Source organism: Thamnophis elegans, chromosome 4, assembly GCF_009769535.1.
Source record: "Thamnophis elegans isolate rThaEle1 chromosome 4, rThaEle1.pri, whole genome shotgun sequence".
Classification (NCBI taxonomy): domain Eukaryota; kingdom Metazoa; phylum Chordata; class Lepidosauria; order Squamata; family Colubridae; genus Thamnophis; species Thamnophis elegans.
Window position 1 is genome coordinate 95322595 of NC_045544.1, and position 24048 is coordinate 95346642.

General features: G+C 37.5%; 1 protein-coding gene across 1 annotated transcript in view; it reads right to left on the minus strand.

The window, feature by feature from the left end:
- THADA (THADA armadillo repeat containing) overlaps nt 1-24048 on the minus strand; it is a 106263-nt gene that overhangs the window by 15603 nt on the left and 66612 nt on the right. The window contains 3 exon segments of the mRNA XM_032215562.1: nt 7619-7704; nt 10433-10548; nt 20385-20553. Coding sequence (XP_032071453.1) covers nt 7619-7704; nt 10433-10548; nt 20385-20553 — 371 coding nt within the window.

Consider the following 24048-nt stretch of genomic DNA (forward strand, 5'->3'; position numbering starts at 1 on the left):
TAATATAAAATAGTATTTTATGTTGGTTCCTAAGCCCAAATTTCTTAGAGGTTGCTAGATTATACTATGAAACCTTCTGAACAATGTAATAAGAAACCAAGGAAAATGGTTGTTGGCTTACCTGAACAGTCATTCTCTGGGCGCTACGGGAGAGTCCAAGCATGGGTTAAAACAGCCTATCTGCCCTAGGACTGAGTAGATTTTTCTTTGGTCACGCCTCTTTTGCCTCCTTGAGGTCAGTTTAAAAACGAAGTCTTGTCTGCTGTAGGATGCCCTTCAGGTATTCTAATCATAATGCCGAACCTTGGACCTTTCAAGAAACCCTGGGCGGGTTTGGATGGAACTTAAGCCAACGGTCATGAAACATTCTCCTTAAACAGTCCCTCCTTAGGATCCTGGGAAGTAGAGGGAACCACCTTATCTTCAGGTTTGGCTCCAAGCTCCGTGGAAGCCCTGCCTTGTGTAAAATGGCCTTAAACAAGGATGGTTTGAAGAGGTCTGTGAAGGCAGGTTTATCGGGAGGCATATCCTCATCCTCCGACAATTCAAACTCATCTGCAGCCTTCTCCTCCCACAGAAACCTCTGTTGTGACAGAAGTACCCAGAGAATCGGGGTTGCAGCTCCTACTCTCAGCATGGTGGTGGCCGGTCTTAAGGCCCCTGCTATCCTTGGCCTCCTTTTGGCACATAGCTTCAACCACGCCCTGGGAAATAGCCTGGGATATAATTTCCCTCATCTCTGCTGAGAAAGCAGGGCCTTTGTCTTCTGCGGGTCCAGGTCTGGAGGAAGTCAAGCCTGGTTCCCTTCTAACTGGGATTGAGGAGTCCTCCACATGAAAGCAACCATAAAAAGGCTCCAACTTCTCCCTTAAGGAGGAGCTGGGGGAATCTGGGTAGCCCAGGGAGGCTGCAGGGGACCCAAACTAAGAATCCCTACCACTTAGGGATGGTGACTGATCCCCTTGATTAGAGGGAGAATCCCCTCTCTCAGGTCTGGGTGGAGGAGAGGCCAAGCAGCCTCACAAACTTGAGGGACAAATGGGGCCTGGGGCCTACTGGATCTCTCCCTTGGGGCCTCCTGCCTCTCGTCACCCTGGTTCTTGGAACCCTTGCTCCCAGAGGAACTGTGGGGTGATTTCCCCCCAGTGCCCTTCCTCCCCTTCCTCCCTTGGTATGGGGGATCTGGCCTGCTGCGCTTCGCAGAGGGCCCCGCCAGCTCCTCTCATGGCTCCAAACCTTTCTGACGATGGAGATTGGTTGATTGTCAGCATGGAGGGTGAAGCTGCAGCAGGGAAGTGCACCAGACTCTGGCCAGCCGGCTCCGAAGCATCTGCAGATCTGCTTAATAGCTGCAGGCTGGCTAGATTACCAGGACACTCCAATGCCGCCTTCCTGAGACAGGAATTCTTCTGGGGCGGGAGGGAGGCCCTGCCAGCACCCCGGATAGGACCAAGCAATCCCCGGCGGCGATCTGCGCTGAGGTGGTGAAGCGCATGGTGTAGATATCCTCAATGGCTCTAGCGACTAACTTTCAATCTGGATGCTGAAAATGGCCACCACGGCTTTGCGCACTCTATAGAGAGTTCTCCGATGCCTGCCGGTGCCTGAATTAGCGACCGTTAGAAAGTGCGTAAAAATGTCACTTCCAAAATGGCCGCCGTGCTAGTCGAGCTTTCAGAAATGCCGCCATGGAAACCAGGACTCTCTGAAGCCCCTAACTCTGACAGGCGGCCGGAGACACGCAGAAATGCCGCTGCTGTCCCCGCACTCGCCGGCAGCTGCCAGACAAGTGGTCTCTGCGACCCCAACCGCTGCGTGCAGCCAGCAGCAGGTCAGAACATGACAATCACCTCAGCAGTCTAAAAAGGGGGGGGGGAATTCTTTGTAACACCAAAAACTCTACACTAGAAAAATTTAAGGAAAAATTAAAAGAAAAATCCAAATTCTAAAATCTACTATAATTTGTCTGGAGAGTCCAGTCTATCTGTCAAAGTACTGAAGAGCTCCCCAAAACTAGTCCTATCGGGCGGACTGAGTTTTTAAACTGACCTCAAGGAGGCAAAGAAGGCGTGACCAAAGAAAAATCTACTCAGTCCTAGGGCAGATAGGCTGTGTTAACCCATGCTTGGACTCTCCAAGGAACGCACAGGAGAAAATAAAGATTTGTTTAAAGATTTAAGAAGCCCTTTCCAATTACAAATTACTAAAAAAAAAACTGAATTTTAAGACTCATGATATAACAATTGGTTCATTTACACCTAAACCTCCAACTATGCATACATTAAGAATCAAATGCTGACACTTACTGGAAATGATCACAGCCCTAAACATGCAAGTTGCCAAAATGAATAACATATAGTTCTAAATATGCCAATTATGTCCAAAGTGCTTGCAGTATAAAAACACCTTGTAGTAGTAGCAGCAAAATGTATCACCATCACTCAAGCACTATTAAAATGGGCAGAAAACTTTGAATCTGATAGAACCGCTGACTATTCTTAGAGACAAAATACAATAAATCAAAAGAAGCTGAGCAGCGCCACAGTATTTGCTGTATTTTTACACAGCAATAAAGATAGTTATAAATAGATGAAATATATACTACTATCATCCTTTCTTTTAGTGGCCAAGAGTATGTGGGATCTTTAATAAAATATTCTCCGTATCTTTTCCCACATCTTTTCTTTGGTGCCAAAAGGCTAGAGGGATTTAAGCATGACATCAGACAACACGAAACTCCCATTAAAGAAGGAGCTGCAAGACATTCTGTTTCCTTTAAAAAGGATCCAAGCCAAAGAAATTCCAGACATTGAAAGATGGCAAAGAAGATTAGAGTTTAGGTACTACCTCTTCGTCTAATGGGACAAATAGTATAATTTTCATACTTCAGAACTGCTGAGATGAGGAATGTATGGGGACATCTGTCTACCACAACTTCTCCTATCTCATCTTCCTCCTTTCCTATTTTTCTAAGCTATGTAAAAGCCAAACTATATGGTATGTATTAAGGTTTATAAGTACCGTAACTTTTACTGTATTTTTCCCTCAGAGGTTAAAAGGATACCAGCTCCAAACTAATTTGGGACAACCACTTATCCATAGTTTCCTAAAAACTATTTCTCCATTTTTGTTCTTATTAGCACTATTTGGGAAAATATGGTTACTCGTTTCTCTTCTAGTGGGTTTAAACTTCTTTGAAAAAGAGGCATTTTGATCTCAGAAAAAAAGGTATAGGGGCTTGGTTTAACAACTTCCTGCCATACTATTATTTCAGCTTAAGTTACATTCACTTTGCAATTCCTTTTAAACTTTGAAAGAAAAGAAACCCAAATTTCTGAATTTGGTTCCTGTTCATGTATTAAAACAGTATTATACATTTAGAAACAACATAAGTATGCAGTTGCGTACAAAAGTTCTTTGTAAATAGGATACAGAAAATGATTGCAAAAGGTGGGGCTTAGAAAATAAAGCTTTACAATAAGCTTTATATATGAGAAACATTTGAATGCATTAGCTTTGCTCCTCTATTCAAATATCTTTTTTTAAAAAACAACTAGATATTTAGAGTAGATCTGTATTCCATAATTTTGTTAAATTTAATCACAGATTACATGATATAAAATATTCTACAATGTCAATATTTTGATAATCTTTTTAGGCAACGTTTAAATAGATTTTAGTAAAGGAAGTTACATATTTCATTCTATAATATTTATTTAAGTCACATAGTTACAATTAAAGGTTTATACACCAGCTGTTTTAATTATTTTTTGTAAACCTCTTTTACAGCAAATAATACAAATATATTATTAAAATGATCTACAACTCAGACAGATGTATCTTTTGAACTTTCAGCTGATTGTTTCTTTGTTTCATTTTCAACCAAAGGTTCTAAAAGAGGGTCTCTAACCCCCAATCCCGGGACTGGCACCGGTCAGCGGCATGCCAGAAACTGGCCACACAAAGAAGTGATGCCCCATCCATGGGATGCAGGTAATACATGAAACTACACCCCCTTTGGTTGGCAGAAAAACCTCTTTCCATGGAACTGGTCCCTGAAACCCAAAGATTGGGGGTAGGGGTGGGTTCCTGCCAGTTTTACTACCGGTTCGCAACCAGCGCGCATGCACTGTTCAATATAAATTGTTCTTTGTGCATGTGCAGAACAATTTACAGTGAACTGCACACACGCAGTCACTAAAATCCAAAATGATGGTGGCCCAGTGGCAGTGAGGGAACAGGTTCAGGGGTGTGGCAGGCCTAGGTTGCTCCCGGTTCTGCGACCCAGGCCTGCCAGTCTACTACCGGTTCAGCCGAACTGGGAGCAACCCACCTCTGGTTGGGGGCCGCTGGCCTAAAACCTATTTCATGTTAAAATAAAGTATTTATTATGCTTGACAGAAAATGACATTAAAAGCTATGTGTTTTAATTAAAGTGTACACACACACTTTCATTAAAATGCATAGCTTAAACATTACAATATATATTATACACATATTCTTGTGTATTTATATGTATATGTATATACAGGTTCTCGACTTGCAAGTTCATTTAGTGACTGTTCAAAGTTACAAGTTCTGAAAAAAGTGAATTATGAACCTTTTTCACACTTACAACTGTTGCAGCATCTCCATGGTCACATGATCACAATGCAAATGCTTGGAAACGGACTCAAGTGTCCCAAGGTCATGTGTTCACCTTTCATGTATTTCTGATAAGCAAAGTCAATGGGGAAGCCAGAGTCACTTAACAACTACCAGTATGCTACTAACTTAACAACTGCAGTGATTCATTTAACTATGGCAAGAAAAGTTGTAAAATGGGACAAAATTCACTTAACAAATGTCTCACAGCAACAGAAATTTTGGGCTCAGTTGTGTTCATAAGTTGAGGATTACTTGCAGGTGCGTGCATGTTTATTTCTAAAAGGACTATAAACTGTGACTTTACATAACCACCTCTGCACACTATTTATGGACATCATGCTTGCCACTGGGATACTGATGAAGACAATGCATCTGGAAACATTTGAAAATTGAGTATTTCAAAAGACATTATAGGGGATTTGGTTGGCTGGCTAATAAATGCAGTTAAACACACTGAATATTGCCAAATATTAGTTAATATTCATTATTTAAAAATGACCATTCTTTATTGTCTAAAAACTGAAAATCACTGGACAATCATATGTCTTATTCAATTCTACAAGAATCTCTGGGCTATTTCAACATTGCTGTTGTTTTGGTTTATTCAATATTCCTTGATCTAGCAATTATGACTGAGGGATGAAATTTAGTAAATACAGTCTTTTCTATTACCTTCATAGTTCTCTACAGTGGGAAAAGAAGTCTATTCCCACTTAAGAGGTATTTGATGTAAAAGACAGACTTAGTATGGCAGAGGAGGAACAGCACATTGAAGCTAGCATTTTGATAGAGGTTATCCCCTAATCCCCCCCCCCCAAAGCAGTGGTGGGTTCCGGCTCCCGTTGCAACCGATACACTGCAACGGAGCCGGGAGGTTCACGACATGCATGTACAGAGCACGAGCATGCGTACCCACCACCTGCAATGCTCCAGCTGCTCGGTGGAGCGTCGCACAGGTGCTGTATGTTCTGTGCACGTGTGCAAATGCCCCGGATGGCTCAAATAGAGGTAAGGAGAGTGGGCAGGCAGGTGGGCCCTCCAGAGCACCATACCAGAACGGTACCTGTTGCTCCCAGCAGGGAATAAATTTTCAAATCCTGCTCTGGTTCTCATAACACACACTGAAGTATTCTTTTAAACATTTCTAAAATGTATTAGGCATTACACTAACAGAAAAATATACAAATGATGCTCCTTGTGTTGCTATAATTAATGTCCAATTAGAGGTATCACATTGACTGGGACTATTTTGATGAAACTGCAGTCTACCATTACCCAAACTGTCTCCATAGCTACCCACAGCTGCATCTTAAGGAAATAGCGCCAGCGAGTTTTCCTTCATCCCTTCAACTGGGCACACTGCCATCTGTTAATGGATACGTTATTAAGCTAGATAATCTAATAGTATAATACTGCTTCAGGTTTTGCGTAATAACAATTATCTCCAGATTTCTTGAGTAGCATTTATTTCTAAAAGGGTTATAAGCCTTTCCATAACCACCTCTGCACACTATTTATGGACAGCATACTTGCCACTGGGAATTGCAATGGAGTTATGATCACAAAATTCCAAATTGGCCTATACATTTTTTTAGTACTGATCTAACATTGTACAATAAATTTGCTATGTTAGAACTTAAAGTAAAATATTCGGCAACAGCCAATGATAGAAAGATACAAAAGCAAGGGAATCATATTCTGTAAAAAGTAATACGGTAGCTTCTGTACGTTGTAACTAATTAGAAGTCGTCCAGCTACAGAACTGTTGTGCTGTATTTCATTTTGTGCTGATTAAGTTAATTCAAGTAATAGGGAATATCTGTCCCACCAAGAAAGTCTTCTCATTTTATTTCTTAAAAAGTCTTTTCCATGTTAGTTATATACTAGGAGGATCACTGATATGTTATAGTGAATATGCAAAGCATATAGGACAAAAGACAATCTTCAGAAGATTGTTTTCAATTGTTTGATTCTCTCTACACAAAAATATACCTAATAGAATAATATGTTGGGTCTAGGTCCATGATGGCGAACCTATGGCATCGCGTGCCACCATCAGCTCTGGCACGCACATATTTTCAGCCTTCTGGAGGGCCGGGGGAGGCCGTTTTCGCCCTTCCCAGGCTTCAGGAAAGCCTCCAGAGGCTGGGGAGGGCGAAAAACAACCTCAACGGGCCAACCAGTAGTTTGGAAATGATCTGTTTCTGGCTTCCAGGGGGCTGTTTTTGCCCTCCCCAGGCTTCAGGAAAGCCTCCAGAGCCGGGGGACAGGTCGTGCACGCATGCGCAGGAGGAGGGGAGGATTGAATTGGTGTGGGCATGCACGCGTGTGCGTGATAGCCTGTGCACACAATTGTAGCACGCCATAAGAAAAAGGTTTGCCATCACTGTTCTAGGTTGAGAATGTCTTTGTTTTGAAATAGAAGAATTCATTTCGGAGACCACAAGTTATAGTATATTCTGTACAAGACTACTTCGATAACAGTCATCTATTCCCTGAATAGGTGAATAGAACATGGTCCAATATGGAAGAGTAGAAAGAAGAAAACAGTGGGATATACCTAGTATCCCAGTTATTTATGAAGTTTTTTTATGTCATTTTTCATGAACTGTGAAATGAAGCTAAAACTGACAGCTGTGGACATAGAGTATGGGGTACTACAGGAAAAATAGTACCCTTTAAATAAGTGAAGTGAGTAATTATATGCAAAATGCGGATATTTTTCTAACACAACAACTTAAGCATATTTATCTCTTCATCCCTGCTTTACAATAATTTGAGCCTTGGAATGCTTTATCTCTATTAAACCTTAGCTTTCTTCACATTAGAAGGAGACTGCTGATATTTTTAAGCTTGACAAGGCAAAGCATCATAAAATCTATTCCTTCATTCTCAGTTCAGTCTTAAAGATTGTCATTTCTGTTTTTTGTTTTTTTACTGGCAGGAAAGTGATGCATTATCTCAACCTTACCTTTAATTTTTGCCTTCCCCACATAATTATTCAACAGAACAAGGACATCAAGATACGCTGCTCTGGTCACTAGACAAGGATTTTGCCTAGAAACAAAAGTCAATAGCAAAATTTAAATGACTTACACTTTAACATTTTATTTTTCTTCTATTTGCTTTCTTCTGTGCTGTCTGGCCACATAACTTAATGCTTAAAGAAGTATATGTGAGTTAGGAAAAGATTACTTTTAAATGCTACTATGTTTTTGGTTTTATCTTTATTACAAAATTAAGAAACATATGTCTAAACACCTAAGATAAACAAAAACTTCTGCTTAAAGCACAGTTCCCTCCAATAACCCTTATGCAACATTCCTTTGTTCTTATTTATCATTACCATGCAAGATTATCCTGTAAGTGGAGCAAAGTATCAAACATACATATATGTCAGGACTAGATCACAGTTATATGCAGAGGATCCAGTTTTGATGTTCTTGTGGAGCTGTGTGACTAATTTGAAGGCATCAAGTATTTGGTTCAGTATGGCTTCACTGAACCAAGTCAATGGGGAAGCCAGATTACCTTAACAAATGTATTACTAACTTAATAACTGCAGTGATTCACTTAACATTCCTGGCAAGAAAAGTCGTACAATGGAGAAAACCTCATTTAACAACTGTGTTGCTTAGCAACAGAAATTATGGGCTCAATTGTGGTTGTAAGTCAACCACAATTTCTTTACTTCATAGATTTATAATCAAAGACAACCACCACCAGCCCCCAAAATAGAAGAAACCATATAATGCAAATAAATTAAACAATATAATAAAAAGATATGGATAAATTGCTCTAATACAATTGAATTATCCTTTAAAGTCCAAAACTTTCTAATCACAGTAAGAAATAGGGCTATACATTAGTTATCATAAAGATAGCAATGAAGTAAAATGTGAGCAACTGACTCAACAATTGACCAAGCAAACACAAAATCACTCCAAATATAGAATACATTGTTGTTAAGAACCAAGGCGGTGCAGTGGTTAGAGAACAGTACTGCAGGCTACTTCTGCTGCCTGCCTGCTGTCTGCAACTTGGCAGTTCAAATCTCACCAGGCTCAAGGCTGACTTAGCCTTCCATCCTTCTGAAGTGGGTAAAATAAGGACCCAAATTGTTGTGGGCAATATGCTGACTCTGTAAACCACTTTGATACAGGGCTGTAAAGCACTGTAAAGCAGTATATAAGTCTAAGTGCTATTGCTATTAAATCTTCCCCGTTACGGTAATGATATTTTCATACTGATGAAAATATGAACCTTTTTGGACTATATCATTTATAAAGCCACACTGCCTCAATCTGATTGTCCTAAATTTTTATACGTATTTGAATATTACTTTGAATTTCTTGCTTTTAATGAAAAGTGACAGGACAAGTTTACAAATAAGGTTTAATTATTTATGGAAATTGATTGTAAGAATGTAAATTTTTGTAATGATTTTTGAAAAACTATCAGCTTGTTCATTTTTTATTGTTTTAAGTATATAAGGAAATGTTGATTTAGTTCTTGGAAATATATAGAGTCTGACTAATGTTTATGTACTGATTTTAAATTTATGAAGCAAATTTTCTCTTGGAAGGATTTATGCTTCAAATACCTTGGGATTAAAGACATATATATTTTGTCTACACAGCTGGTATTACTGCTAGTTTTATTCCTCGGAGAAAGTGATCTCTGTTATTGATAAAAATAGACACTTTTTTAAAAAGACCTCTTTCCAGAGAAAGATATATTTGGACTAAATATAGGTGCCAGATTTGAAAAAGATTGAAATGTGCTGCTCTAATTTACTGTATTGAGCTAAAGTATCACAGATTTATATTCTAAGTGATGGTTTTACTCTTATTAAAATAAAAAACCAATCTCAACCCCAGTGTAATTCCACATAACTCGCAATATAGATTGACTCATTTATCAGAATTTTTAATTATCTCACCAAGAGGTTACAAGTTTCCTGGTACGAGATCCAGTAGAGGCAACCACTAAGATGATTTATTTATTTATTTTTTATTCATCATACTTAAAAACCACTCATCTTTCTCATGGAAGGACTCTAGGCAGTGTACAAGTACAATATTAAAACATAAAAATTTTATATAAAATTTACATAAGAGGTAAAGATCATTATAATTCAACATTCAAAGTTAATTAAAAGGCCGATTAAGGCCTTCAGGTTATACTAATCTGTGAGTCCCTAATAATATGCCAGAACCAGGACATTTCTGAAAGGTCAGAATGGTAGGGGTCTACAACCCCTCATGGGGAGGGATGTTCCAAAAGGCAAGAGTAACAGCAGAGAAGGCTCTCTTCCTAGACCCCCCTAGTTGGAATTTAACTGATGGGTTCTGTATCATATCCTTCCTACCTGACTGGGTAGTACGGACTGATATTATGGGGTGAAGCTAGTTCCATAGGTAACCATGCCGTGTAGGGCTTTAAAGATCATAAACAGTATCTTGAATTAGACCTGGGAGCAAACAGGCACCCAATGCAGTTCACGTAGCAGAGGTATTACACACATCATTCATTGGATACCCAAGATTGCTCACGTGACCACATTCTATACCAGCTGAAGCTTCCTAATACTTCTCAAGGGTAGCCCCCTGTGGAGCGCATTGCAATAATCCAAACAGGAGATGACTAGGGCATGAATGAACACGTTATTAACAATTATGTGGTGTCCTAATTTTATTACTATTTGTCTTACTGTGCATTTTATATTTGCTTTTATTTTTATTGAGTGGTGACTATAAATAAAATTATTCCATTTTTGACTTACCTATTTGCCAACCATAGCTTGCCACATACATTAGTGATAATGTTGCTCAAACTCTGATGAAAATCTGAATTAGCCCTCTGTTTAGATTCCAAATAAGACTGTAGCAAATGAAGGACCTATATTAAAAAGAAAAAGAAAAAAAGTTACAGACTACTGTTGGAATATTTTTCAAGTATCTGCTCCCCTGGATTTGGGTTTTGCTGAAAAAAATAACTCTTTAGTGAGAAGAACTTAGCCACTTGGAGAATAACCTCCCAAACATCTAAAGAAACAAGCTGACACTGGTTAAATCTAAAGATATTTCATTCATCACTGTGTTATATAAAGTGCTGTATTCTATAGTACTCAATTTGTCACTAAACGAATTATTTTTCATTACCATGTCACTTACCCTGTTTCCCCCAAAATAAGACCTCCCTGGATAATAAGCCCAATCGGGCTTTTGAGCCCATGCACTAAAATAAGCCCTCCCTGAAAATATTGCAATACAGCAGTAGCTATAAGATAACTACGCTCGCCGCCTCCTGCACCTCAAAAATAACAAGACCTCCCCGAAAATAAGGCCAAGTGCTTATTTCAGGGATCAAAAGAAAATAAGACCCTGTCTTATTTTGGGGAAAACACGATATCTAAAAGAGTTTATAATGATAGCATTACAGCATATCCACAACAAGGTAAAGGAGGAAAAACCTATATTATACTATATCTATCATAGAGGCAGCATGCATGTATAGTTTGTGTAATTAAACAATCTTAGGGAAAAAAAGTATAACATTATTTGGTACTGTATATGCATTGTAATATTTCTAATTACTATGCTTTTTTCCAATGGAAATAATAGAGGCGTCGTATGCAGACAAAACTGATCTCTTCTATGACCATCATTTGAATCTCATGCTTGGTATGCATGTGCATAACTAAATAAAAAATACAAGTGCATTCAATTAAGCATATGGGACATCCTTTTTTTTACCGTCCTCTCTATGTACAGTATGTGATAAATCTGCACATGTGCTTAAAAAAATAGAATATCTTGGTACAAAAGAAAAAAGGAATTTGTTGTCCTCTCTATATTAAAAGTAAGCAATGTTAATAATTTTCAAATCATGTGAGCATAATGTAAGAATGGAAGTTATCTCCCATCTGCATATTTTTAAAAAAAGCATAAGCATATATTTGATTTTGGTAATTTCTGAGTTATACCACCATATACTGATTAGGGGGAGAATTGCAGAAATCACATCCAAGATAAGGGCTTAAAAGTACAGTTTTTATTATTCAACTTCTGTCTCCTCTGTGGCTGCACTATTTCAAACTTATTTATTTACTTTTATTTTTTATTTATTTAGTTTACATGGTATCCGTCACAAGTAAGTGATTCTAAAAGATTCAAAGTTCATTTCAAAGTTATGAAACGTAAGAGTTCACACAAAATTAAAAACCTCATAAACTTTCTTTATAATGCAATGTTTCCTAGACACTTTTTAAAAAATGTTTAGTTTTTGGGCGTGTAAGTAAGATTCATGTTTGCTCTGTATACTTGGAAAAAGAGCAAATATGTTTTCCTGAATTATAGTAAGCTATGTTGTCTTGCTGTTACACCATCTAGACTGCATCATCATCTTCTGAAAAAAAACCAGAAAAGGCCTCTTTAAAATTTGGATTTGTAGTTTCTCATGAAAGGTTGAAAATTTCAAATGGCTAAATAAAAAGAAACAGTACCACAAATGAATGGAGTTTTCAACAACAACCCCTTTTCTGGGGCTTATGGGGAAGAGATGGAAAACTGAAAACAGCTGCTAAAAGCTGTCTTTGACCCTTTAAGGAAGTAGTAGCATCCAAGGAAAGCCAGAAAGTGAACCTTCTCTGTTGCAGCACATCCCCTCTGAATCATCCCCGGCCCCAGGTCCATCAGGGTCCCACCTTTGGCTATGTTTAGCTCTGAAAACATGGCTCTTGGGTTCAAGTGGGTGGCTGGACTGTGTGTGACTATCTTAATGGTTGTTTTTCTTAGATATTTGGGGTGTTTTGCTTTAGTTTAATAGTATATTTCTTTTTATTGCTTGTGCCCAGCATTATAGTAGAGTTGGTTGGCCATATTTCTAAAATAAATAAATGCACATAGACACTTAAATCCAAAAAGAGCTACACTGATTTTACATTTACTAAACAAGATTTTTTTATGTCTATATGATATGATAGAAGTGTCTTTTTGCTTTTTTAAAACCCATAACAAACTATTTCAAAACATATATGAGAGATAACTAACAAAAATGTATTGGAATATATACCCAAAGCCAATTCTAAGCATATTAATGAAATAAAATTTGTACTTTTTAAAAAAGTATTGATGTTTTACTGCCCTTATCACCATGAGGAAGGCCTTAATACAGTGGTCCTCCACTTAAAACAGTTCATTTATTGTCTATTCAAAGTTACGCCAATGAGAAAAGTGGTTTATGACTATTTTTCACACTTACAATACTTGCAGCATTCCAATGATCAAAAAATTTATTTTGATCAGATTTTTGGCAACTAACTCAGATTTATGATGGCTGCAATGTTCTGGGGTCACAGTGATCACCTTTTGCTATTTTGTGACAAGCAAAGTCAATGGATAAGTCAGATTCACCCAACAACCAAGTTACTAACTTAACAAGTACAGCAATGTTGTCACAGGGAATCCACAAAGGTTTGAAGAAATTTTATGATTTAAATATTGAGTTAAATTTGGGGGTCCATAGCCACAAAATGTTTTTAAAGGAGGTCTATGGTAAAGAAAAGGTTGAGAACCACTAGTCTAGATGTCTCTTCTCTCCTTTCATCTCTCTCAGCTCCTTCATGAACCACAGGGAATGATGGGATCCATTAGAAGGGAGAAGTTTAATGGGCCAAAATCTGACCCAAATCTTTGTTTGCACTCCTATTCCAAGCAGCAACTAACACTTCAGATGACATTTATGACATATAAAAACTGACCCCTCTATAAACCAGACAATAGTTACTGGTACATACTGTTCCACTACACTTGTGAAATCTCTACTTGCATGTCATTAGTTTGTATGCTACCGGTGGAGTCAAATATAAATATTCACATTTCTAACTTAAAGATTGAAGCAATTCTGCTCAGTTTAGTGTTTGTTGAAAAAAATGTACGTGAATAAACTAAGATCACCCTTTGTGTACAATTTCAGCACAGAAATTTAATACTCTGGGACTTCCTGGGGGCGTGGCCTGTTGCCGAGGAGGGCTCCACCGAGCTCCTCAGAGATCTGGTCTGTATATCTAAATAAGATCATAGATAGCACCCCTTTTTGGCTAAGAAAGGGGCAGGGAGTAGCTCCGTAGACTAGGGTCTATTCGTAAGCCACAGCCTTTTTCTTTTTTTTGGCTGTGGAAAGAGATTAGATCCAGCCGGAGCGGAGCTTTTATCTCCAGCCAGTTCTTCTCAGCTGCCTTTTTTTTTTGGCAGCCCCAGACAGGCTAGCCCCCCCCAGGACAAAACAAAGTTTTTTCAAGCTAGAATTGATACGGGCGGGTCCCACCCCTGTGAGATTTATGCTTTTATTACTATCTTAAATACCAGCACCATTTGTCTTAGAGACTTCTTTGTCTAAATAGACCTCAAAATGGCGATTTCTCTCCGTGGATGATTGATACTGGATGTACTTAGCCGGTTTTATCTTCCTGCAGACCGCTCCTTAACAAAATAAACTCTTCTTCTTTGGAAATAGAGGGGAGCGAAGCGCTGCTTATTTGTTTATTTATTATGGCACCCAGGTCAAAGAAGCGTCTTGCTACAAATGTGTCTAAAGAATTTAAAGAATTTTTACTGGAAACACAGCCTTTGTCTCCTATGCCCTCTACTGGAGAATTTTTAACACAGGAATATCTCTTTAAAATGTTTAATGCCTTTAAACAAGAAATTAAGGAATTTGTATTGGAACTATATGATGATTTAAAGTCTAAAGTTAATCAGATGAAGGCGAATACGTTTGCAGCCGTGTCTGCCCTGTCAGATTACTCTGCTGAAATAGAGAACAAATTGGAAAGTCTGGAGAAGGCTAATTTTAATTTGACTACCAATATTCAAATTTTACAACAAAAAATTAGAGACAACGAAGAACAGCTTATGATGATAAATTTTAATAGGAAGGCATTTGCAATAAGAGTCAGAGGATTCCGTGAAAAGGAGCAAGAGAATTTGAAACAGACCTTTGCTGAAGCCTTCAGCCATGCGCTGGGAAGCCCGGGACTTAACTTTGATTGGCAGATTCGGAAAATCTATCGCCAGAACTCATTGATAGCGGAACAGCGACAGCTCCCGAGGGACATAATTATACATTTCTCTACAAAAGAATCTAGAAATGCGATTGTGCAAAAGTTTCATAATAACAGTCTCCGAGTTGACGGCCAGGACCTGATTGTTTTCAAAGATATTCCTTTTCAGATGCTGAAAGCAAGAAGGGACTACACCTTTTTAACTAAGGAGCTTAGGAGTCAACAGATTCGATACAGATGGGAGGCCCCTGCCGGTATCACGGTTACATTTGAGAATCAAAGATTTCGTCTTAACTCTGTTTCGGAGGCTCAAGATTTCTATTGTAGGACTCTGAAGGCGGGACTTCCTGATGCGCTTGGAAGAGAGGAGAGACAAGCGGAAGGAGAAGGCAAGCGGCCGGCCATGTGGCTGCAAGATGGAGGGGGTAGCCCCTCCTCCCTCGGAGAAGCAGAAAAACGGAGATCGAGAATTTAGACATCTCAAAATGCTTGCTAAAGTTGAGGACTGAATGGGGGTTTGAGACCTCTCTCCGGTAGAAAAAGCGGACTAATTTTTATCAGAAGGGGAAGCTGGGTGAAACTACTTTGAGCTAGATTCTAAATTAACGTTAGCATAAATTTGATAGTGGTAAACATCAGACAAGCAAGGGATGAGGGTAAAATTTACGTTGTTTAAAGCTTATTAGAACAGAAAACCGGTTGGGATTATCTTAAGATAAGTGTAAAAAGAATGCGGAATGATTTATGTTGTCTAAACTTTGTTAGAAGGGACTACTTTAAAATAGAAGGTTAACTGACTCTTGCTGAAAGTATTATTTGAATATGTGGAATGATCCATGCTATTTAACTTTTATTTGAAGGGAAAGTTGGTTGAAATCGCTCTGAGTTACATTTTAAACAAATGCTAGTATAAATTTGATAGTGGTAAATATCAGACAAGTAAGGGATGAGGGTAAAATGCATGTGGAATGAACTACGTTATTTAAATCCTATTAGAAGAGGAAGTCGGTTGGAATTATCTTAAGATAGAAATTGATTCCTGTGTAAAGTAATATTTGATCTACGCTGCTTAATTTTACTAAGAAGGGGAAGCTTGGCTAGATTATTTTGAATTACTGTTTGAAAAGGGGGTTAAGAAAGATCATTTACGCTGTTTAAATTTTACTAGAAGGGAAAGTTTGATTACTTGTCTGTAAAGTTATATTTGAATATATGGCATGAACCACGTTGCTTAAATTTTATCGGAAGGGATCATGAGGTTTAGGAAGAGGAACGGGAGAATCTACAGAAGGTTGGGGTAAATAGCAAAGAAGTAAGAGACGAGAATAAAATATAGATAGAATGATTTATACTATTTAAGCATAGATAAAGATGGGGGGCTGAGATCAACACAAAGAGTGGTTTCTTTTTTTCTTTTTTTTTCTTTTGTTCGTTTGTGGTTTCGTTTCTCTCTTTTTTTTTTCTTTCTGTGGTTTTTTTTTCTTTCGATATATTACTTTTATTTTTTAATCCATATGTATACAAGATATTTTAGACAGAAGGTAGTGCCAGGTGTGGGCCCTGGGAAGTCGGGAGGATTAGGGATGGGGATTTGTGGGGGGTGGGGTGGGGGGTGTTAACATAGTCTTAATAAGAACAAGAATGTATTTATATACGGTGGTTCTTTTTTTTTCCTTTTTTTTATTTTTTTTTTCCTTGGTTCATTTTACTTTTATCAGATCAAACAACACTCGAATAAAGGCATACACCAAGGAGGGAGGTAGAGGGAAAGAAGAGGGAGGAGTAAGGAAGGAGTAAGGGGAACGTAAGGAGGGTGTCCGGGGAGTAAGGGGAGAAGGAAGGTTTGAGGGGAAAGAGAAGTAGGAGGGGAGTGTTAGAGGGAGAAAGGAAAGTTGGAGGGGGTAGATGGGGTGTATGGAGGATGGAAGGGTTAGGTGGGGTTGTGAATGATGAGTTGTGTTTCCTTTTTATTTGTTCGTTTTATTCCCTTTTTCTTTTTTTTCTTTTCTTATAGTAAATACCCTGTATATAAGTGATTGCAAATGGAATGTGAAAAATGAATAAAATATATTTTAAAAAAAAATAAAAAAAAATTTTAATACTCTGAAGAATTCCATATGCTTTAGCAACTGAAGTGGATACCATATAAAAAGTAAGTTGCAAAACAAAAATGCAGCACTTGTAAAGGTGAAACCAAAACAACACAATTTTATGCTTTATTTTGAATTCAGGCAGGCTGATAATACTATGTAATATATTTTTCTAACAAAATCCCAATAGTTGCATTTGGCTCATGTTCAGGATCTGATCAAATGTTGAATTTGATGTAAACAAGGAACATTTCTATAAATAAGTGGAATACCTCCTTGAACTGGCTAAAGGAGAGTGATGAGCTTCAACACATTTGTCTAATTTGGCAGGATTTGTTTGTAAGCATTTTCATATCTGATGCTTATTGAATTGATCATTCTGTTGTTTCTCACTTCTAGGAACAGCATGAACAATCTCACCAGATTTTTATTGATGGTCCATCTGGAAATAGCCCTTGTACCAAAGTTTACAGTCTGAACAAATAATTAGTTAATGCCAGTTCTTCTGCAGTTATTTATTAATGCATTTCTTTTCAAATTATAAACTTACTAGAAAGAAAGCCGCTAATGAAACTCAAACCCTGGGAAACAAATAAGCCACATAATAACATTTACTATAACTCATCAGATTTTTACCATATGGATATGAACAAGTCTATTTATAAATTTTATTTCCCATCAGGCTAAGTATGTCAGCTTGTAATAACAAATTAATGTTAATGTTTTCCAATCATTTTCACAGTGGCCTTTAAACTGCAAACGCCCCAGCCAAGGTAAATCTAAGGGCAAACTGAAGGCTAACTACATAATCAAAACCAGCCTTAATGAGTATTGTGCTAACACAGTGAAATAAATATTAAGGCTGACTGTAGTCCATAACAGTTTGTTTTAAAATTTCCACAGAATGTTTATCACATTTCCAGAACTACCTGAAAATCAAGTAATCTCATCACAGGGGACTACATTTCCCATTTGATAAGTGGCACATATATTGCATGCATCTAATGCAAAACAGAAAGGGCAGAGCTTCCAAGGCTTTCAAATTTGAAAAAGGACTAAAGTCAAGATCCTTTTTAAAATGTTATTATTAAATATCTCTTGTTTATTTTTCCAGCCTCTTCATTATTTTTCTAAAACCAGATTGAGCATTTCCATTTGGGAAAGAAAAGTAATTTAGCTACACAGTAGCACATAATCCCTTCCTATGTGCACAAGTCCTTGTAGGATGCACCCTTGCTGGTTTTCTGATACTGTTGCCACTTGTATATACCCACATTAGGTTGCTAGTAGCAGCCCTCAGTGTTACACACAACACCTGGCCATCTTTATAAGATGCACAATTAGCCAAAATATCAATTCCCTAGCTTTACTATAGCACACCTACAAAACAAAAAGCAGAGACTCATGGGATGGAAAACATCCTAGGACATAGACCTTATTTATACACCATCATTGAAATATGCATACTCCAGTTTGATTTATTTATAAAATGGATGATTCATTGATACTTTTTGTGCAGTAACTGCTTAAATATTAATGACTTGGAATACCTGACAACATATAAAATTTACCTCCCTGATGATACAAGATTGCATGTAAAAAATTAACAACAGACAATAAAAGGGTACATCGCCATATTTTTTTATGCTTTCTTTGCCACTTGACATCAGTACTCTTTTTTTTTCAGCTTCAAAGGAAAGTTTATCTTGGTCAATAAAACTCAACTATAAAAAAGAGCAGCTGCAAGGAAGGTGCAATGAAAAATATTTAATGATAGTGGTTTTTCTGCTTTGATCTCTAGATATTATAACATTCATTCATAATATCAGCCTTTATAAATCAGCTATGAAGAAGTGCAGGTACAATACTTTTGCCAAGTCAAATAACAAAAATACATGATTAACAATATTCTTATTTCAAAAGGCCAAGGAAGTTAACTGAAAATTATGGGGGAAATGTCCACAGAAGATGCAGCCAGATATCCTAAGATACTGAGCAGTCTTCTTATATAATTGGTTATTTTTGCATGTCATTTTTAAAAATTGTTTTGCCTGTAAGATGATTTCCTACCAACAGGACAATAAAGGAAATTAATTATTGTGATTTGATTTTTCCATACTTTTAGTTGTTAATTTTTTCAAAAGCAGTCATGGTCCTGGCTCTGACCCATTTTTTAGACTGGGCTCCTTCAATGTCCAAGTGTAGCTCTTGGTCCCCCAAACTGCAGACCCCAAACTAAGCTGTAATAGTAACTTTATACAATAAAGTTGAACTTCTCTGCTTTATTCCATGCCCCCACACATTAAGTTTCCTATGAGAACCATTCCTTACTATCGTGGGAAAAATAATCCATATGAACAGACACACACCATAAAATGCTGCTGCTTTCCTAAGCTACTGCCAAAAAATAGAAAGCAAAATTTCATGAGACAGGAAAATGCAGGAAAAGAGAATGAGAGCCTAAGCATATGGAGCCAAGAAGGAATTTAAATAATCATATAATACAAATAAAATTACAATTTCAAGGAAAAACTCTACTATTTATATGCATTCCATCCTATGTCCACTTTATATAAGTTTCTATACGCTTTGCAATCATACTTCATGCAACTCTACGATGTAGAGCAAAGCAATAATTTCAGAGTGTCTGAAAAGTTCAGAATATATACCTTCAGGAAATTCAGAAAAAGGTAATATAAAGTGTCTAGGGTCATGTCATGATAAATAGCAATAGCACTTAGACTTATATACCACTTCATAGTGCCCTCTCTAAGCAGTTTACAGAATCAGCATATTGCCCCCAACAATCTGGCTCCCATTTTACTCACCTCAGAAGGATGGAAAGCTGAATCAACCTTGACTAGGGATCAGTCACGATCAAACTCCAGGATGTGGGCAGAGTTAGCCTGCAATAATCACTTAGCAATGGCCTTCCAGAGGTTTCTGCAATACAGGTCCCAATATCCCACCTAATTGGCCATGCTGGCTTGGGGTACTAGGGATTATTCTTCAGTAAAAATGGAAGCTGAAATTTCCCTTATCCTTGACTTATCAAAAGGTGGAACAACTGAAATGACTCATAAATCTTTGATGTATGCTATACTTACTTTTCTTAAAAGTAAGCTTATAGTTATATTGTCACTTTCATATAAAACACATGCATTTAAAATGAGATATTCGCTTATTAAGTCATAGTTCATGCATATTTATTAAAAATTTAATAAAAATGAAAAGCAATAGTAAAGGAGTAAAACAATGAAAATTAACAGTAGAAGTACAATAATGTGAAATTAAAAAGATGAGCGGAGGGGGCACAGGAAGTGCAGAGTCAAGTAGTTAGTCTAACCTTCATGATCAAGTCCTTTCCTGCTTTGTTTGAGAATGATCATGAACAATCTCTGGGATTTTTTATAAGCTCAATTATTGAAATAAAGTCTGTGTCCCATTTTTGATATCTTGATTATGGAAATCATCTTGATTTTTAACAGTTAATCAGTCTTCCTCTTTTTATCAATTTGGATATTGCTTTTTTGTGAATATGTGTTCACTGATGCTACATTATGCAAAAAGGCAAAACTCACTTGTAATAGCGTTCCATGAACTGCATTCTGTCGTATACAAGAATCAGTGCTATCTGGAAGGCCAGCTAACAAAGAAGATACTGTCTGTGGCACCAAATTTAGCATAACAAAGGGAACAAGGGCTCGTCCAGCCAGTTCACGTGAACGGTACACAGGAGAGTTACCACATCTAGAAGTCAGGAGACAGAAAGGCAGAATTTTTCAGATCTCATGCACATGGAGGGTATGTCAAGAACAGTATTTATAATGAAATATTCAAGAAAATATTTGTGCAATCCTTATATATGTATACATTCCATCCTAAAATGATTTGTGAAATGCATAAATGATTTATATACATAGCACTTATCGTCTTTGATAAACCTTATCAGATATGGGGATTATAATAATAGCTTTGTTTTGAACTGACTGAAGCTTTTTGTTGATTTCAGTTTCCATACTTCTAGCGTGCCACAAGATGGCATTACTTGAATTGTATTTTAATTGTGCATTTTATTTATGTGAATTATATTCACCTGAAACCTATGCTTTTCACCACAGAAATATACTGGTGATTAATATATAAAGAATCCCATTCAAGATGTCAACTTAAGAAAAATGCTTATATCACAAATCCCACCTAGCAAAAAATAAATGATACCATGATAAAGACAAGTTCTAAAAAGGCATGACAGATGACCTAAGTTCAGCTGGGCAGATCAGACCAGTTAGAGGTAGGGAGAGACAGAACTCCCTTTTAAGTGGTATTTTTATTGTAGAAGTAATATAAGATAAAGATGTCCTTACAGCCAAAATAATTTTGTTTCCTGTGAAATGGATACAGAACAAGAATCCCCGTAGCCAGTACCTGCTGTTGAGTTCCTACCAATTTCCTGTGTTGGACTGCATAGAACAAAAAATAACTATTATCATTCTACATGAAGCCTATCTTTTGCCATATAATAATTTATTTATAATACAGATAGTCCTCGACTTACAACAGTTTGTTTACTAACCACTTGAAGTTACAACAGCACTGGAAAAAGTGACTTATGACCATTTTTCACACTGCAACATTTCTATGATCATGTGATTTACATTTGGATGCTTGAATGGTTCATATTTATGATGGTTACAATGTCCTGGGATCATGTGACCAATTTTTGTGACCTTCTGACAAGCAAAGTCAATGGAGAAGCCATATTCACTTAATAACTGTGTTACTAATTTAAGAACTGAAGTGATTCACTTAAGAAAGTTGACAAGAAGTTGTAAAATGGGGCAAAATTCACTTAACATAGTTCTCATTTAGCAACATAAATTTTGGTCTCAATTGTGATCGTAAGTCAAGGACTAATACTGTATGGGCAATCTTCATTTTAATTGTTGGACCATATTTCATTTAGAGCAGTGGTGGGTTTCAAATTTTTTTAGAACCTCTTCTGTAGGTGTGGCCTGCTTTGTGGGACTGGCTTGCCAGCCATGTGACTGGTGGGCATGGCCACCTTGTAAAATGTGGTGAAACTCACTTAACAACGCTCTTGCTTAGCAACCAAAATGTTGGCTCAGAAACTCTGGCATTTGAAGCACGCAAGTCTTAAAGCTGTCAAGTTACAAGACCCTTGCACCCCTAACCCTTTAGAAAAAAAACCCCAGGGATGTTAAAACTTGACAGCTTTAAGGGTTTAGATAGAACTCTTAGAAACGGGGGGCGGGTGATTGGTGAGCCAGCCAATCAGTGAGCAGCAAGCATGGTGTGGACAGGCGGGGGGAGGGAGCTGGTAACCAGTTCTAAACGGCACGGTAGATTTGTGGAACTTCTTCTATAGAAGAGGTTAGAACTGGCAGGAACCAACCCCTAATTTAGAGGAACTCATTGTTTTGTACATATTTTCAAATCAGCAGATTTATAGGTTCAGTACAATACAACTTCTGAAAATATGGTCCTTATTGGTATGAGATACATGTACTCCTGATATTAGCATAAAAAAGAAATTCTGCTTGCACCACCAACACATTAGAAAAATAGTCACTAAAGTATGAGGTACATGTTACAATGCTAACACAATATTGCACTTGCTTTAATGTAGGCATTCTTCCAATTCATTTATTGGCTTATTTGTTGAAATGCATACAACGTGGAAAGAAAATGAGCAGCTTAGCAAAAGGATTAATTAAAATAAATAGTATTTTACCACAACAGTGCAATATAATTTATCTTAAAATGCTTCCATATTTAAGCTATATTATCCCTATTTATATTTAACAGTTTCTTGTAGATGTTTCTTTTCAAATACAATTAACTCTGACATGATTGCTAATGTTTAGTTTCTAATTAGCAGTAACTGTACACTCAAAAATGCCATTTTTTCTCTTCACAATCATTTACAAACGATGATTTCCCAAAGGAATCTGGCTTCAGTTCAGGAGAAAGAATGGAAAATGGGAACAGTGCCAGTTTCTGTGACTGCCAGATATTTTATCAAAAGGTACTTTCCAAAAGCATGATTCAGAGAGCTTTTTTTTCATAACCACTCTAGAGCTACATTCCACTGTATTTAATTGCATTAGTCTCATTTCACTAACATAATCAAATACACACCATAGGTCAAGTAACTTGATTTAGTGTGTTTTATTAAAGACATTTTTAAACAGAAGCATAAGAGTTCAGAAATCTAAAATTATTTATTACATAATGACAAATTAAATACAGGTGTGACTATAACAGTATAATGCATTAAGGAAAAACTAAAATAATTTCAAATTAAGTGCTTAATACTGCAAACACAGAGCTATATAAAATAGGTCTTTATTCCATGTCATGAAATGCCTCTCACAAATATCAAATTAAACAATATATGGCCCTGCCTGAATATTTTTCCTTTTTTTTCCTATGCCAGTTCTTTCTCATTCAGTTCTATTCTCAAGCTCAATTTACTGAGTTTATTGATTATAAACTCTTTTTCTTCTAGAACTACAAAGAATCAAGCCAAGAAGGCAGAAAGCTTCTTTTTCCATGCATGTATTTTGCCTTTCCCCCAAGAGAAGAAGTTACCCTTCTCTTTGGTGTCAAACTCATGGGTGCTTAAAACTGTCCTGTGGGACCGATCTGGAAATAGCAAAAGACTGGCCCGCAGTGTCTCTGGCAGCCAAAACTGGGTGCTGCAAGAGGCCATGCAAGCAGAAAATGGGGTACATGGAGGCTGTGCATGCCCCCCCTTCCCAGCTCCCCCCATTTTTAGCCTGAATGGCCTCTTGCAGCACCCTACCAGCCAAAATGGGTTGTGGAGGGCCATCCGCAGCCCCCACACCCCATTTTGGCTGGCAGGTTGCTGCAGGAGGTCATCAGTCCCATCTCCACACACATCCGGCCAGCATGCAGAGAACTACAATGCTGATCCGGCCCTCAAAGAAATCCAATTTGACACCCCTGCCCTAGACACATGAACAAGTCCTGTACACCTAGACAAATTTGCACCTTATTAGAAATTGTTTCACACACAATCAAGTACTCATTTCAATTGTTTATTTGTTTATTATGCCACCCATGGATACAGTCTCTCATGGATACAGTGATTCTGAGCAGCTTACAATAATAATTGCTTCTTTATGTTAGATAGAGGAAGATATAGTTTGTACAACCTTTTGGATTTATTTACCAAAATGAGATTCCAGGCATACAAGG